Source organism: Balaenoptera acutorostrata, chromosome 6, assembly GCF_949987535.1.
Source record: "Balaenoptera acutorostrata chromosome 6, mBalAcu1.1, whole genome shotgun sequence".
NCBI lineage: Eukaryota > Metazoa > Chordata > Mammalia > Artiodactyla > Balaenopteridae > Balaenoptera > Balaenoptera acutorostrata.
The window spans coordinates 84,509,946-84,527,699 of record NC_080069.1 but is presented as its reverse complement, the minus strand read 5'-3'; the positions used below and the strand labels follow the sequence as shown (position 1 = coordinate 84,527,699).

The 17,754-nt window shown below is 41.7% G+C and overlaps 1 protein-coding gene across 6 annotated transcripts in view; it reads right to left on the bottom strand.

Moving 5' to 3' along the window:
- TLE4 (TLE family member 4, transcriptional corepressor) overlaps window positions 1-17,754 on the bottom strand; it is a 148,219-nt gene that overhangs the window by 10,980 nt on the left and 119,485 nt on the right. For all 6 annotated transcript variants that reach the window (XM_057548757.1, XM_057548758.1, XM_057548761.1 and 3 more), the window contains 6 exons: window positions 16,457-16,576; window positions 14,915-14,968; window positions 14,301-14,453; window positions 12,622-12,754; window positions 12,054-12,247; window positions 11,467-11,543 (listed from right to left, as the gene is read on the bottom strand). In XM_057548757.1, the coding sequence (XP_057404740.1) occupies window positions 11,467-11,543; window positions 12,054-12,247; window positions 12,622-12,754; window positions 14,301-14,453; window positions 14,915-14,968; window positions 16,457-16,576 (731 nt within the window). The remainder of the gene's footprint in view (window positions 1-11,466; window positions 11,544-12,053; window positions 12,248-12,621; window positions 12,755-14,300; window positions 14,454-14,914; window positions 14,969-16,456; window positions 16,577-17,754) is intronic.

Here is a 17,754-nt window from a genome sequence, read left to right as displayed (position 1 = left end):
ACAAGGTCTTCTTTGGGGTCTATAAGTAGGTAACTGAAGTCAAGAAGGGCAGAGGTTCACTAGAGGTGATGTGGCCCAAGCCCTGAGATGATGTTACTGGGGGGCTGACCTTGTGAACAGCAGTGACACCCAGGATGATGGCAGGCTCTGAGTGGACCAAGTGTCAAGTTTTTAATTAATTGGGAAATCTCCCAACAAGGCTGAGGAGGGAGTAGAGACCCATGGCACAGGCCTGAAAGGGGTTGGGTTTTCACAAGAAGGTAGAATGAGTTCAGTTCTGGAAGAGACTGGAAAGGAACAGGAGGTGGGGGAGGGAATCAACTGTAGCCATTATCAGCCCTGCCACTGGCTCCGACTGCTGATGTGAAGTAAATGAAAGGGCACCCCTTGGAGGGCTGCAGGTGAAGGGGTTCCCTTGGGAGAGAGCCAGGCGTCAGTTCAGGCAAGGAGGGGAAGGCAGTAATGCTTGTAGAGAAAGGCTGAGATTCTGAGGGATGACGATGGAGACAAAGGCTAATTGATTTAGCAATTAAGAGGTCATGGACTAAATCTTAAAGAAAGAAAAAGGAAGATTATTCCAAGTTTAGAGATGGTGTTATACATTCTTAATGATAATCTCCTTGAAAAAACATCCCTTCTCTCCCCTCTAGAATAACTAAATGGTTTTTAAAGAGCCTTGAGAATTTAAATAGTTAAGAAATCAGGCACACCATTTCTTTTGAGGTTTTCAATATGACATTATTCAACTCAACCACAACCACTCTGTGAGCACCTACTATGTTCCTGGAACTCCCTTATTAAGAATTTCAAGAGCCTAATTGCATTAAGGATATAATGTAACCCCTTGTTTACTATTAATATATATAAGACACTCAAAACTGGAAGAAAGAAAGCTCTAGTACATACTTATCATCAGATTTCAACAAACTCTTTGATGTGTAGCTAGCAAAGAGTACTGGAATGTGTAATGAAAGCCAACCTTCCTAGAAATTAGGGAGGCCCAGGCTTGAAAAACTTTTCTTTTTCTACCTAATTAAATGCATCAGTACTCCTTATCCACATATTCTGATTTAGACATCATGCTGAGATACAGTATCAGGTAAGACACTTGCCTTGCCCATAAGTGGCTTGTAATCTAGGAAGCATGATGAGAAAAAGTATAGAAGTGATTACAATACCAGGTGCAAGATGGGAAGGATGAAGTTCTGTGGTGGTTCCAAAACCAAAAATAAAGCTTATGTTTCATGAGAGACACGGTACTGGAGATGGGTTTTAGAGAATGGAAGGATTTTACCAAAGAGGGAGGAAGATGGAAAAACCATTCCAGGTGGAGGGAGCAGCTCTAAAAGGAAGAGGTGAAATGATGTGGGAAAGTCCTGGATTGGTTGTTTTTTTTTTTTAAATTTTATTTATTTATTTATTTATTTATTTATTTTTGGCTGTGCTGGGTCTTCGGTTCGTGCGAGGGCTTTCTCTAGTTGCGGCAAGTGGGGGCCACTCTTCATCGCGGTGCGGGGACCGCTCTTCATCGCGGTGCGCGGGCCTTTCACTATCGCGGCCCCTCCCGTTGCGGGGCACAGGCTCCAGACGCGCAGGCTCAGCAGCTGTGGCTCACGGGCCCAGCTTCTCCGTGGCATGTGGGATCTTCCCAGACCAGGGCTCGAACCCGTGTCTCCTGCATTAGCAGGCAGATTCTCAACCACTGCGCCACCAGGGAAGCCCCTGGATTGGTTTTAATTGGGGAATTCATTTATTCAACAATGACCCAACACAGGAAGTGGTTGAAGGAGCTGGCCCGAGCACAGCCTGATAAAATACACTGCGCGCACACGTGCGCGCACACACACACACACAACGTATAAAAGGGAGGGCCTAGAAGGTCAGCCTGAGAATTTCACAAACAGAATTTACTGAAGAGTGTTTTTAGGAGGAGAAGGAGTGGGACGTTACTGGGGCAAAGCCACTCACAGAATAAATTTGGTGGCAAGGAGTACAGTGGATAGGAGGAATAAGAGACAATTATTTGAATAATCTAGACGAGAGGCAATGGGGGCCCTGAACTAGGCACGGAGAAGGATGACACACTAGAAGTAACTGGATATGAAACTGCGTAGGACTCAACTAATGAGATGTGAGGAAGAAGCCAATAATAGCTGAGTTTCTGAACTCAGGGAACAAGGAACGGAGTACTCTGAAAACCAGGCAAATTGGGAGGAACATCTAGTCTGGGGAAGCACTTTGTGAATATGATGAATTTGTAGTGCAAATAATACACACTCAAGATGCCTAGCTGAGATGTCCAACAAATAACCAAAAATACAGGGTTGGAAGGAATAGGTGCAGGGAGCCAGAGAAATTCTCTCTCGGCAGGCAAAGCTACTAAAAGCTAAGAGTGATCTCCAAGGGAGATGGTGAAAAGAAAGGAAGTTTGGACTTTCTGACAGAACTATACTTCAAACAATTCCGACATCTGCAAATCTATGTTTAAAACATGTGTATCGAAGTTGCTGTTTTATTTGGATCATCATCTTTCGATGAAACCCAGGCATAGTCGAGAAGATTCTTGGCCTTCCCACCTCCACCTCCCTCTATGAGAGGCCCACTTCTGTAATGCCATACTCATCATTTCCATGCTTTGCGACACCTTGCCCAAGTTTCCGATGTCTCACGAGATAGAACTAGACCTTGAATTCACAATGAAAGGTCTGGCTGTTGTACTGATACTTCATGCAGGAGGACAGAAGACTGGGTTCTAGTAGCATGTGAACCCACTAGCAGGTTAGCCAGCCAACAAATACTTGAGGGTTTGCTGTGTGTCAGGAATTGTTCCTATTTTGAAAAATCTTGCTTTATAAAAACAAATAAAAACAACAACAGAGAAGAATTTCTGAATTCTGAGCGGCCTAAAACCCATAAATCTGAGATTTTTTGTTATGGCTGAAATCACATGTTATTTCCCATAATATAATTAGTGCAATGGTTTTAATCAAATACTTTTACGCTATTTATAAAAGTCTCATATAAGTAGCAAGTGAGGAAAAAAGTCCACTTTTGGCTTGTGTTGAAATTGAACTCTGCTGTCATTCTAGTTAGTTACTGAGTGGAACCTTTGCTAATTCACCAGCATAACCAAGTGGACCCAATGTGAATTATCAAATAAATGCTATTTTATTAATTAGTTTGGAACATACATTTAATTATAATTTTTGATAATATCTAGCAATTATTCTGTAAAAATAATTAGGACAGAGATGTGCGACTGTTGTAAGTCTTTCTAGAGAAAGGCAGTTACTTTGTGTGTGTGGTGAGTGAGGCCTTTAGGTGATTTATTATGTTTTATGTTCTAGCACAAAAAATAGTTTTCCTGTTGAAAAACATGTAGAAGTTTCACAACTCTGTAAAAATCTTTAATGAAAGTATTTCTCTCTATATGCATAAATGAGTGTGAATTTATATGCCTTGGTGCCTTGGTAAAGACATACCAATGACAGGAACAGAGTCTAATTTACTCAGTCTAATCTCCTTGGGCCATCTCTGCCTCCCACTATGTTCTACTGCATGAGCAGTTGAAAGACGGGTAATGACCTGGGCAAAGCTCAAGGGGAAATGATGCTGCAGTTGACTCAAGAGCCACTGCATATCAAACACTGTGCTAAACATATACCATATCATCTCATCCTCATGCCCTCCTTATCAGGCAGGTGCCAGCCCTGCTTTAAAGATGAGCCAACTGAAGCTCACAATAAAGTCACTTCCTTCCTAGTGTCAACTGGCAGAGTCAGAATTCACACTTGGATCTGTCACACTCCAGAATTCATATTCTGTTGAACACACCACGCTCTCTTTGGGGTTCTTGATGTCATTTGCCAACTGCTTTCGGTGTGTCTCTGTCACTCCAAGAACAAAAATTCTCAGCCATGGAGATTGGTTCAAGATGGCAGATCAGAAGGACGTGCGCTCACTCCCTCTTGTGAGAGCACTGAAATCACAACTAACTGCTGAACAATCGTCGACAGGAAGACACTGGAACTCACCAAAAATGATACCCCACTTCCAAAGACAAAGGAGAAGCCACAGTGAGATGGTAGGAGGGGCGCAATCACAATAAAATCAAATCCCATAACTGCTGGATGGGTGACTCACAAACTGGAGAACACTTATACCACAGAAGTCCACCCACTGGAGTGAAGGTTCTCAGCACCACGTCAGGCTTCCGAACTTAGGGGTCCAGCAATGGGAGGAGGAATTCCTAGAGAATCAGACTTTGAAGGCTAGCGGGATTTGATTGCAGGACTTCGGCAGGACTGGGGGAAACAGAGACTCTACTCTTGGAGGGCACACACAAAGTAGTGTGCGCATCGGGACCCAGGTGAAGGAGCAGTGACCACAGGGGAGACTGAACCAGACCTACCTGCTAGTGTTGGAGGGTCTCCTGCAGAGGCAGGGGGTGGCTGTGGCTCACCATGAGGACAAGGACACTGGCAGCAGACGTTCTGGGAAGTACTCCTTGGCATGAGCCCTCCCAGAGTTTGTCATTAACCCACCAAAGAGCAGGGTAAGCTCCAGTGTTGGGTTGCCTCAGGTCAAACAACCAACAGGGAAGGAACCTGGGTTCCTTCCATACATATCACCCATCAGCAGACAAGCAGATTAAACTTCTACTGAGCTCTGCCCACCAAAGTAACACCCAGCTCTACCCACCACCAGTCCCTCCCATCAGGAAACTTGCACAAGCCTCTTAGATAGCCTCATCCACCAGAGGGCAGACAGCAGAAGCAAGAAGAACTACAATCCTACAGCCTGTGGAACAAAAACCACATTCACAGAAAGAAAGACAAGATGAAAAGGCAGAGGGCTATGTACCAGATGAAGGAACAAGATAAAATCCCAGAAAAACAAATAAATGAAGTGGAGATAGGCAACCTTCCAGAAAAAGAATTCAGAATAATGATAGTGAAGATGATCTAGGACCTCGGAAAAAGCATGGAGGCAAAGATCGAAAATATGCAAGAAACATTTAACAAAGACCTAGAAGAATTGAAGAACAAACACCTAGAAGAATTAAAGAGCAAACAAACAGGGATAAACAATACAGTAACTGAAATGAAAAATACACTAGAAGGAATCAACAGCAGAATAACTGAGGCAGAAGAACGGATAAGTGACGTGGAAGACAGAATAGTGGAATTCACTGCTGTGGAACAGAATAAAGAACAAAGAATGCAAGGAAATAAAGACAGCCTAAGAGACCTCTGGGACAACATTAAATGTAACAACATTCACATTATAGGGGTCCCAGAAGGAGAAGAGAGAGAGAAAGGACCTGAGAAAATATCTGAAGAGATTATAGTCGAAAATTTCCCTGACATGGGAAAGGAAATAGCCACCCAAGTCCAGGAAGCACAGACAGTCCCAGGCAGGATAAACCCAAGGAGAAACATGCTGAGACACATAGTAATCAAACTGACAAAAATTAAAGACAAAGAAAAATTATTGAAAGCACCAAGGAAAAAACAACAAATAACATACAAGGAAACTCCCATATGGTTAACAGCTGATTTCTCAGCAGAAACTCTACAAGCCAGAAGGGAGTGGCATGATATATTTAAAGTGATGAAAGGGAAGAACCTATAACCAAAATTACCCTGCAAGGATCTCACTCAGATTCGACAGAGAAATCAAAAGCTTTACAGACAAGCAAAAGCTAAGAGAATTCAGCACCACCAAACCAGTTCTGCAACAAATGCTAAAGGAACTTCTCTAAGTGGGGAACACAAGAGAAGAAAAGGACCTACAAAAACAAACCCATAACAATTAACAAAATGATAATAGGAACATACATGTCAATAATTACCTTAATTGTGAATGGATTAGATGCTCCAAACAAAAGACACAGGCTCACTGAATGGATACAAAAACAAGACCTGTATATATGCTGTCTACAAGAGACCCACTTCAGACCTAGGGACACATACAGACTGAAAGTGAGTGGAGGGAAAACATATTCCATGCAAATGGAAATCAAAAGAAAGCTGGAGTAGCAATATTCATATCACATAAAATAAACTTTAAAATAAAGAATGTTACAAGAGATAAGGAAGGACACTACATAATGATCAAGGGATCAATCCGAAAAGAAGATATAACAATTATAAATATATATGCACCCAACATAGGAGCACCTCAATACATAAAGCAACTGCTAATGGCTATAAAAGAGGAAATTGACAGTAACACAATAATAGTGGGGGACTTTAACACCTCATTCACACCAATGGACAGATCATCCAAACAGAAAATTAATAAAGAAACACAAGCTTTAAATGACACAATAGACCAGATAGATTTAATTGATATTTATAGGACATTCCATCCAAAAACAGCAGATTACACTTTCTTCTCAAGGGCGCATGGAACATTCTCCAGGATAGATCACATCTTGGGTCACAAATCAAGCCTCAGTAAATTTAAGAAAACTGAAATCATATCAAGCATCTTTTCTGACCACAACACTATGAGATTAGAAATCAATTACAGGGAAAAAAACGTAAAGAACACAAACACATGGAGGCTAAACAAAACGTTACTAAATAACCAAGAGATCACTGAAGAAATCAAAGAGGAAATCAAAAAATACCTAGAGACAAATGACAACAAAAACACGACGATCCAAAACCTATGGGACGCAGCAAAAGCAGTTCTAAGAGGGAAGTTTATAGCGATACAAGCCTACCTCAAGAAACAGGAAAAATCTCAAATAAACAATCTAACCTTACACTTAAAGGAACTAGAGAAAGAAGAACAAAGAAAGCCCAAAGTTAGTAGAAGGAAAGAAATCATAAAGATCAGAGCGGAAATAAATGAAATAGAAACAAAGAAAACAATAGCAAAGATCAATAAAACTAAAAGCTGGTTCTTTGAGAAGATAAACAAATTGATAAACCATTAGCCAGACTCATCAAGAAAAAGAGGGAGAGGACTCAAATCAATAAAACTAGAAATGAAAAAGGAGAAATTACAAGAGAAACCACAGAAATACAAAGAATCTTAAGAGACTATTACAAGCAACTCTATGCCAATAAAATGGATAACCTGGAAGAAATGGACAAATTCTTAGAAAGGTACAACCTTCCAAGACTGAACCAGGAAGAAATAGAAAATATGAACAGACCAATCACAAGTAATGAAATTGAAACCGTGATTGAAAATCTTCCAACAAACAAAAGTCCAGGACTAGACGGCGTCACAGGTGAATTCTATCAAACATTTAGAGAAGAGCTAACACCTATCCTTCTCAAACTCTTCCAAAAAATTGCAGAGGAAGGAATACTCTCAAACTCATTCTGTGAGGCCACCATCACCCTGATACCAAAACCAGATAAAAATACTACAAAAAAGAAAATTATAGACCAGTATCACTGATGAGTATATATGTAAAAATGCTCAACAAAATACTAGCAAACAGAATCCAACAACACATTAAAAGGATCATACACCATGATCAAGTGGGATTTATCCCAGGGATGCAAGGATTCTTCAATATATGCAAATCAATCAATGTGATACACCATATTAACAAATTGAAGAAGAAAAACCATATGATCATCTCAATAGATGCAGAAAAAACTTTTGACAAAATTCTACACCAATTTATGATAAAAACTGTCCAGAAAGTGGACAGAGAGGGAATCTACCTCAACAAAATAAAGGCCATATACGACAAACCCACAGCAAACATCATTCTCAATGGTGAAAAACTGAAAGCATTTCCTCTAAGATCAGGAACAAGACAAGGATGTCCATTCCCACCACTATTATTCAACACAGTTTTGGAAGTCCTAGCCACGGCAATCAGAGAAGAAAAAGAAATAAAAGGAATACAAATTGGAAAAGAAGAAGTAAAACAGTCACTGTTTGCAGATGACATGATACTACACATACAGAATCCTAAAGATGCCACCAGAAAACTACTAGAGCTAATCAATGAATTTGGTAAAGTTGCAGGATACAAAATTAATGCACAGAAATCTCTTGCATTCCTATACACTAATGATGAAAAATCTGAAAGAGAAATTAAGGAAACACTCCCGTTTACCACTGCAACAAAAAGAATAAAACATCTAGGAGTAAACCTACCTAGGGAGACAAAGGACCTGTATGCAGAAAACTATAAGACACTGATGAAAGAAATTAAAGATGATACCAACAGATGGAGAGACATACCTGTTCTTGGATTGGAAGAATCAATATTGTGAAAATGACTATACTACCCAAAGCAATCTACAGATTCAATGCAATCCCTATCAAATTACCAATGGCATTTTTTTACAGAAGTAGAACAAAAAATCTTAAAATTTGTATCGAGACACAAAAGACCCTGAATAGCCAAAGCAGTCTTGAGGGAAAAAAACGTAGCTGGAGAAATCAGACTCCCTGACTTCAGACTGTACTACAAAGCTACAGTAATGAAGACAATATGGTACTGGCACAAAAACAGAAATATAGATCAATGGAACAGGACAGAAAGCCCAGAGATAAACCCATGCACATATGGTCACCTTATCTTTGATAAAGAAGGCAAGAATATACAGTGAAGAAAAGACAGCCTCTTCAATAAGTGGTGCTGGGAAAACTGGACAGCTACATGTAAAAGAATGCAATTAGAACACTCCTCAACACCATACACAAAAATAAACTCAAAATGGATTTGAGACCTAAATGTAAGACTGGACACTATAAAACTCCTAGAGGAAAACATAGGAAGAACACTCTTTGACATAAATCACAGCAAGATCTTTTTTGATCCACCTCCTAGAGTAATGGAAATAAAAACAAAAGTAAACAAATGGGATCTAATGAAACTTAAAAGCTTTTGCACAGCAAAGGAAACCATAAACAAGACGAAAAGACAACCCTCAGAATGGGAGAAAGTATTTGGAAACGAATCAACGGACAAAGGATTAATCTCCAAAATATATATGCAGCTCAATATTAAAAAAACAAACAACCCAATCAAAAAATGGGCAGAAAACCGTAATAGACATTTCTCCAAAGAAGACATACAGATGGCCAAGAAGCACATGAAAAGCTGCTCAACATCACTAATTATTAGAGAAATGCAAATCAAAACTATAATGAGGTATCACCTCACACCAGTTAGAATGGGCATCATCAGAAAATCCATAAACAACAAATGCTGGAGAGGATGTGGAGAAAAGGGAACCCTCTTTCATGGTGGGTGGGAATGAAATTGATACAGCCACTATGGAGAACAGTATGGAGGTTCCTTAAAAAACTAAAACTAGAACTACCATATGACCCAGCAATCCCACTACTCGCCTTATACTGAGAGAAAACCATAATTCAAAAAGACGCATGCACTCCAATGTTCACTGCAGCACTATTTACAATAGCCAGGTTATGGAAGCAAGCTAAATGCCCATCGACAGACGAATGGATAAAGAAGTTGTGGTACATATATACAATGGAATATTACTCAGCCATAAAAAGGAACAAAATTGGGTCATTTGCAGAGACGTGGATGGATCTAGAGAGTGTCATACAGAGTGAAGTAAGTCAGAAAGTGAAAAACAAATATCGTATATTAACGCATACATGTGCAACCTAGAAAAATGGTACAGATGAACCGGTGTGCAGGGCAGAAATAGAGGCACAGATGTAGAGAAAAAACGTATGGACACCAAGTGGGGAAAGTGGTGGTGGGTGGTGGTGGTGGTGGGATGAATTGGGAGATTGGGATTGACATGTATACACTTATGTGTATAAAACGGATGACTAATAAGAACCTGCTGTATAAAAAAATAAATAAAATTCAAAAATTAAAAAAAACAAAATTCCTCAGCCATCCCAAAACCCATCAACCTTCCTCCCAAAAGGATCTCAACAATTTTATAATGCTATGTGTCAAGACTGGGGGAAGGAAGGGAGCCCAGCTCAAGGCTCCGAAGTGCCTCCTGAATCAGACCAGCTGTGATTTTACAGTGGTTCAACTGGCCCAATCCCCACACTGAGACTGTTGTTGTTTCTTTAGATACACCTAACACACTTTCACCCCTCGGGGCCTCTGGGCAGCAGCAGAGACGAGAAGCACCACCTCATCTGGTAGTGGTTACAGTATAGTTCTGGGTGCAACTGCCGGTTAACTAAGTGGTAACTCTACAGTACCTGAAAACGGGATGATACCGCTTCCCTCAAGGAACCTCTCCATCCCCACAGGTTCATATGGTACTTGTAGGTATTCAGTTTATTTGATGAATCCTATGGCCTTGTTATTTAGTCACTGCTTGAAACAGACCAAACTTTCACCTTCAAGTACACCAGGGTTCTTGGTCAACAAGACTTGTCAGTCAACAAGTGTTTGCAGAACACACACAAGTGCACTGAATTTTACAGTAATTGATATTTACACCTTCAACTCTCAAGGAACTCAAAGTCTAATTTGCCTTGCCTCCCTTATTAATCTGTCAAATACTTACTGAGCCCGCACTGTGTTTGGTGCAACAGGGAAGTTTAGGGTAGAGTGTGTAGAGAAGTTACAGAAGGAAGGGCCAAGAACATGATCTATCAGGTGGAAAGTAAAGGAAGGGTCAAGGTCAGGCATGTTTAACACTTGGAGCCAGCAACATGGAGAACAAAGAAGACACACAGGAAACAACAGCGTGACAACTAAGTGCCTGAGTGTATAGCAGTGAATAAATAAGCAATGGGAGGTCAGTGAAGGGAGAGATCGGCACATGTCTTCATTCATTCATTGAACAAGCATAAATTGTGAGCGCCAATTGTGAAGATGAAGCCAAAGAGCCAAGAGAACTGTGCACAGGTAGTAACAGAAAGGTGCACTGGATTAAAATGCAGGATGAGGAATGACATACGGGGAGAGGTTAGAACGTACAAGAAGAGGCTGGAACAACTGATGTGTCTGTCTTGCCTTCATAGCTCCAGGGGGTCATGAAAACAGAGGCTCCAAATACCCAGCTTACAGGACAAGAAGCCAACTGAGCAAGCCACCTTTTCCAGAAACACAAATGAGCGTAAGACCACACTTCTTTCTTTTCAGCCTTTGAAGTTTGGCACGTCTTTTCCTAACATGCTCAAAGTTTGAGCATCTAGGTTTGCACATAAGACGACTTCTTCTTTCCAAGGCAACAAAAAGAATTGCCTTGAAATCAGTAACAGATGTAGAGAAGACCTGACTGCTGGAGATGCCTCAGCAATTTGCATTTCCATATTAGAAGCCTGAGATTTTAGATTGAAAATACAAAACCCCACCTCATTACCTCTTCCCTTGTGCTAAGAGAAAATGAAAAATACTTTGCAAAAAACAGCAACAAAACCACCCCACAAGCCGCAGGCACTTGGCAACACTGTCTAGCAGTGCTCAGAGTCCAAAGGGCCAGCGAGGGCCCAGACACACAGCGAGCACAAAGCACAGAGGCAGGTACTCACGGTTTTCCTCCTGGAATGCCTGTCAGGTTTGGAGGTATTGCTGGCACACGCATGTGATGGTGCGGATCAAATCCAACCTAAAATTTTTCCCAAGCAAGACAACAAAAACAAACATGGTTACATCAACTCACTGCATCCTACTCAGTATCTTTCCAAATCCTAGGAGAACAGATGCTTTAAAAATGTGATTTTAGAGATAAATACACAAGTACTGATTGATGAAATGACAGGATGCTCATGATTTCATGGTAACATACTTGGGGGTGGAACAAACATGAAAAAAACAGTATTACTATTGAAGCTCATGATGGAAATGAAGGGTTCACTATATTTACTATATTATTTGCTCTACTTCTGTAGGTTTAAAAATTTCTTTTAAAAAAGGAACATAAAACAAAGGAATTCCCTCACCTTACAAAAGAAAATAAGTCTCACAATATGATTACATGCAGTTTAATTTATAAATACACACAGGTCCCTCTATAAATCCCTCAAATTTCATAAACTTCCTTAAAAAAAAAAAAAAAAAACGTGTGGCAACCCTGAGCTCTGGAACACTTTTATGCTGTAAAAGTGCACAAACATACCACTGGCGATCTCCCGTAGGCCGCGGCTGCGGCTGCAGCGGCCGCGGCCGCGCTCATCTGCGGGGAGATGTTGTGCAGCCCCGCGTAGGCAGCTCCGGGGCTGGTCAGCTCCCCATTCATCCCAGCGTGAGGCACAATCCCAAAAGGGGTCGGATACGGACAAGGTACTGCCATTGGGGTCCTTAGGCTCGAGGCTACAGACCCAAATGGAAGGAAGGAGAAAAACCAATGATACACACATGAGACAATAATGAAGTATATAATGAATATCAGGAGCAACACATTCTTACGTACGTTAAAAAGTAGGACCCATAGTTCAAATAAGCTTATTTTAATATTCTCAAAAGTCATTCAAGCCTTCATCAGGGTTCATGTCTTCCCCTTATTTTACTGAACACTTACTATGTGTCAGACATGGTAAGTGCCAGGCGCTTGATCTGGATTAAAGAACCTACAGCCAGTCAATGCTGGTCATTACTACTCTTAATGTATTAACACTCTTTAAATTGCTTTGATTTCTTTAAAAACAGGAAGCATAAATATGTAGAGAAACTTTTTTCTCACTAACCCAAGGGGTCGACTCCTGGCGGTTTTCCGGGGACAGGCCTCAATCCGGGAGTGGAATTACTGCCTGGGGTGGGTGCATCGCTTCGTGGAGTAGGGGTATTGGACTTCGACACAGGAGTGGTAGATTTTTCATTCTAACAAGAGATGTAATGGAATACACTGCTAATTAGAACACAATTTTAACAATTATGTTAAACCTTTGAAAAGGTAAGGTAAAAGAAAAGGAAAAAGAAATGGAAAAGATTCTTCAGCATGGGCCTCTATTGTCATTAGTTAAAAAGAGCTATCAAAGAAACAAAAAGTGTTTCCTGAGACCACAAAACCAATGTTCAAGAGGAAATAAATCAAAGCTGAATTTGGGGCAGAGTAGACCATTTCCAGGAAACTGGTCTGAGTTAGACAGACGCTGACAAATCATGACGTCCCGATGTGACTGGCCACTTGCTGGCTGCTTTAATACTGAGTGGTTTGAGTTGGGTTCCTGATGGATTGTTCGTGCCACAAGAGGCTCCCCTGGTTAACAGGTCCCATTAAAAAAGATCCAAGCCTGGGGCTTCCCTGGTGGCGCAGTGGTTGAGAATCTGCCTGCCAATGCAGAGGACACGGGTTCAAGCCCTGGTCTGGGAAGATCCCACACGCTGCAGAGCAACTAGGCCCGTGAGCCACAACTACTGAGCCTGAGCGTCTGGAGCCTGTGCTCCGCAACAAGAGAGGCCGCGATAGTGAGAGGCCCGCGCACCGCGATGAAGAGTGGCCCCCGCTCGCCACAACTAGAGAAAGCCCTCGCACAGAAACGAAGACCCAACACAGTCAAAAATAAATAAATAAATTAATTAATTAAAAAAAAAAAAAAGATCCAAGCCTGAATCATCACAGAGGTCAGCACAGAGGAGCTGCCATTACAAGGCCGGAAGGCCAAGAGAAAACAACAGAAAAAAACTTAATCTAGCCCTGTGCCAGACACATTCTCCAAAACTGCAGACAAGCTGAGGAATTTTCTTTCCCTCAGCTGGGAATTCAAAAGGTTATTTGAAAACGGAATTCGTCTTTTTTTTTTTTTTTTTTTAATGTTATGTTACAAGGACACAACTGGTGAGGAAAAAGGAAGGCACACTACATAAAAATGCAATTAACTACACAGCCACAGAAGAAGGGGGTATGGGGAGATTACCCGGACTTGCAAGCAGTTTTATTTGTGCATTTCTGATTTGTGGTGTGAGTCAAGGTAGACTTTTATAAATGACAGATTACTTTTTAGATAGGAAGGGAAAATTATTGCAATCATATATAGCTTGGTAATTCCAACAAAGCTAGCAACAAAATCACATCCAAGCCAAAAACTAAATTTACCATAAACCACAGGTGACAAAACCATCTCTGTAACCCCAGTATATATTTTTCTTCATCTTCGCTGAGACTTGTTTCACTCAGTTTCCTCATGTCCCTCCCCTATCCTTGCAAAAAGACTCACAAAGCAAACATCCATCATCAACAAAGTCAGTGAACCCACTCTGTTCCAAAAGTACTTTTGTCAGTTCAACTTGAATACTGAACATACACACATGCTTGGTGGTAAAAAAGTCCTATGGAAAAATGTGGAAAATACAAAATTTTAAAAACAATTTAACCTAACCATCTGGAAACGGGCAATGCTAAGAAAGATGGTGAGGAACTGCTTACAAGGCTAAGTTCTTTGGATTTGGAGGAAGGAGTACTGCTGGAGGATGCGATCGAGGCTGGACTGATGGGGGCATCTTTCTTGAGAAGGCGTGTCTTGTCCAGGCCATTCTCTCTTGGGGAATGTGCAGGGCTCCCTCGAGGTGAGGATGGATCCTACAAAGGAACATCAAGGGTATCAAATGCAGCACAGCGCATTCACAGTGCCAGAGTACTTGGTGTGGACGTTTCTAGCCAAAAGTCTTCAACAGCTTAGAAGCAAAAAATGTTCTGGAACAGATCATAAGACTCATCAAGTTGCTGAAGAAAATATTCAGTATAGAGGTCAATGAAAATACTACAAAATTTATAGTACTTATTTAAAACAGAAACAAAAATCAAAACTCTACAAATTTGCAGGTCACTTGCCAAGGGGTGTGCATTCATGGTGGTAACAACACATTTGCACTTCATAGAGTAGAGTAGCAATAAAAAAGGATCAGTAATATAAATTTTTCAGGTAAATAAAACGTGGGCCCCTTCAGAAATTCAGGAAACATTGTGGATACTAATTGTTGGGACACTAATCATTGTTATAACTGGTTAAGAGCAGGAAGTCAAATGAGCCACAAACATACCTCATTGGAAACGTCAACCACCAAGTTGTCATCACTCTTCTCACCATCGCTGTCCTGCATTGACAATTGAGAAGCATTATCTCCTCCCCCAGCCAAAAAAAGAAAAAGAAGAAGAAGAAAAAGGCAGCCAGATTTACCCTAGGTAAGTCCAGAGTCATTAACTCCTCACATTTTATAAAAATGAACTGGGCTTCCCTGGTGGCGCAGTGGTTGAGAGTCTGCCTGCCAATGCAGGGGACACGGGTTCGAGCCCTGGTCTGGGAAGATCCCACGTGACGCGGAGCAGCTGGGCCCGTGAGCCACAATTACTGAGCCTGCGTGCCTGGAGCCTGTGCTCCGCAAGGAGAGGCCGCGATAGTGAGAGGCCTGCGCACCGCGATGAAGAGTGGTCCCCGCTTGCCACAACTAGAGAAAGCCCTCACACAGAAACGAAGACCCAACACAGCCATAAATAAATAAAAAACAAAAAACAAAAAACAAATACTTAAAAAAAAAAAAGTAAAAGTCTATTAACTAAAAAAAAAAAAAAAAAATGAACTGCACCAAACAGTGCTAAACACTCCTCAATGAACTGTGTTCTTTAATCTTCATGACAATGTTACGAGGTAGGTAATAGGAAACACAGGACGATTCCACTGTAGTTTAAAAAATTGAAGCTTATGGCTTATTACTCTAGTATCAGGCGCCAACTGGCAGGCCCACGCTACATAATCCAGCCTACAGAAGGGTGGGATTTGTTCTGTCAGTGTCTTTCAAAGACAGATAAAGAGCGACAATTTTTAAACTGGGACGTTTCACATGCAATTTCAAGTTCTCAGCTTCCTTCGAGGCCTGCAGTCTTGCAGGGCACCACCAGAGGAAGCCGGGTGGAGTCGGCCTGCCTCCACACCAGTGAGTCCCATCCCACTTGCCCCCTTCACTGTGTGATCTGAAGAACCAGCCACCGAAGGAAAATGAGCTTCAACTCATGCTAGGGACACACCTGGATGTTTCTGCAAGTTATATTCCACAAAACGTGCTACATTCCTCAGCACAGGAGGTCACCTAGACATTTTAACAGGTTGTCTGTGATTTCACCTTTTTCCTTAACATTTCTAGCTGGCCACAGAAAATTCGACCACCTTGAAATTTATGGAGGGAAGCAAATACGTCTAATAGAAATAATATGGAACACAAGTCTTCTATCGGTTGCAGGATAAAGCACTGTTCTGCGGCTCACAGACACATGTGCACTCACTTGCAAACACAGACCTTCAGCCAGCCACTTGAGACACAGCTAGAACTGCAATAACTATTTTTCTCTCCTAGGATGTTGGTATCTTGTGTTCTAGTTTTGGTTGGTAATAGTAAGACGGTAAAAAGGCCGCTGATCAAAAAGCAAGGTAGGGCTTCCCTGGTGGCGCAGTGGTTGAGAATCCACCTGCTAATGCAGGGGACATGGGTTCGAGCCCTGGTCCGGGAAGATCCCACATAAAAAAAAAAAAAAAAAAAAAAAAAAGCAAGGTAAACTGCCTCCCCCAAAGCAAAGGTGAGTGAACCTACATAACGAGCTGCGATCTCCTTTTCTTCAGTTTTCTGCTTTTTGCTATCAGAGGAGTAGTCTGTGGAGTTTCTGTGCTTCTCAGCACCTCGGAAACTGGCTGACGGGGATACCGAAGAGCTCTGGAATTAGAAAGGGAAGCGGGACTGAGAGATGACCAGCCATTCAACAATGTCATTTTTAAAAATCACTTGAGACTTGATCTCCTTTTCATTCTTTAGCACACACTCACAGAGCTGTTAAGAGGAGACAGGAGAGAGGGGAGGAGGTGAAAGGAAGATGAGAACAAAGGTATAGAGAAAAAAGAAAAGGGGAAAAAGGAAAGAACAAGACAGAAGAAGTAGAGATGGGACAGAGGGAGCAGAGGAATAAAAAGAGGAGGCAGGGAATAGGTTAAACGCAAAAGGCAGAGGGGGTTTGGTCTAAAGGAGAAGTTTATATTTTATCGAGAAAGGAAGCAGATACAAGAGAAAGAGGAGAAAGAAAAGGCGGCCCCCTGCCCACCCCTAATTTGCCAGCTGATGAGAAGCCAGTATTTCAAGCCTCTATAGAGAAACTGAATAAATTAGAGTCCACCTTGAGAGATAATTACTAATTCTTCAGTGAACAAAGAGAGGTACTCCTTGGGGATTTTAGCACCCAAATATGGTGACACAAAGGTCATGCTTACAGAATTTTGCTTTAGTCCCACAACTTAAGGGCCTGGGAGATGCAGAGTGGCAGGTAAAACAACAACAACACGACAACAACAAAACCACACCTACAAAAATGCACTTTATTATTTTTCTGACTCCTAGAGTTTCCATGATCTGCTCTTTTCTTTAACCTCTGGAAATCCAGGAACCCCACCCATTAGGACCAGGGAATAGAAAGATGGTCCCTCCTTCTTGGAATCACAGTTGGGGGTGATCTGTTTGGGCTCAGGCCATGTCTGTCATCTCTGCTCTTCCAAAGAGCTCTCAGCTGGAGGAGTACCACACACAGAAAACAAACACCAGTGACAGAGAAATTCTCTGAAGCACAGAGAATGAGTCTGCCATCGAGGTCAGGTGGTTACTGGGCACACTGAGATGATATGACAGCTTAAAACCATAGATGAAGAAGAAAGCACTGATGAAAACTGTAACTAACTTCAAGGATTGGCTAGTGACTCAGTCCCACACAGACCAAGGAGAAGCTCTAAAGTAAAGGGGAGGTATAAGGAGAGGGAGCAGGGATGAGTGCAGGCCTAACCTGTTGAGGGTGAACTGAAGGCCTGCAGAGCCAAGTCCCTCCGGGGGGCACCAGGGCAGCACTCCCG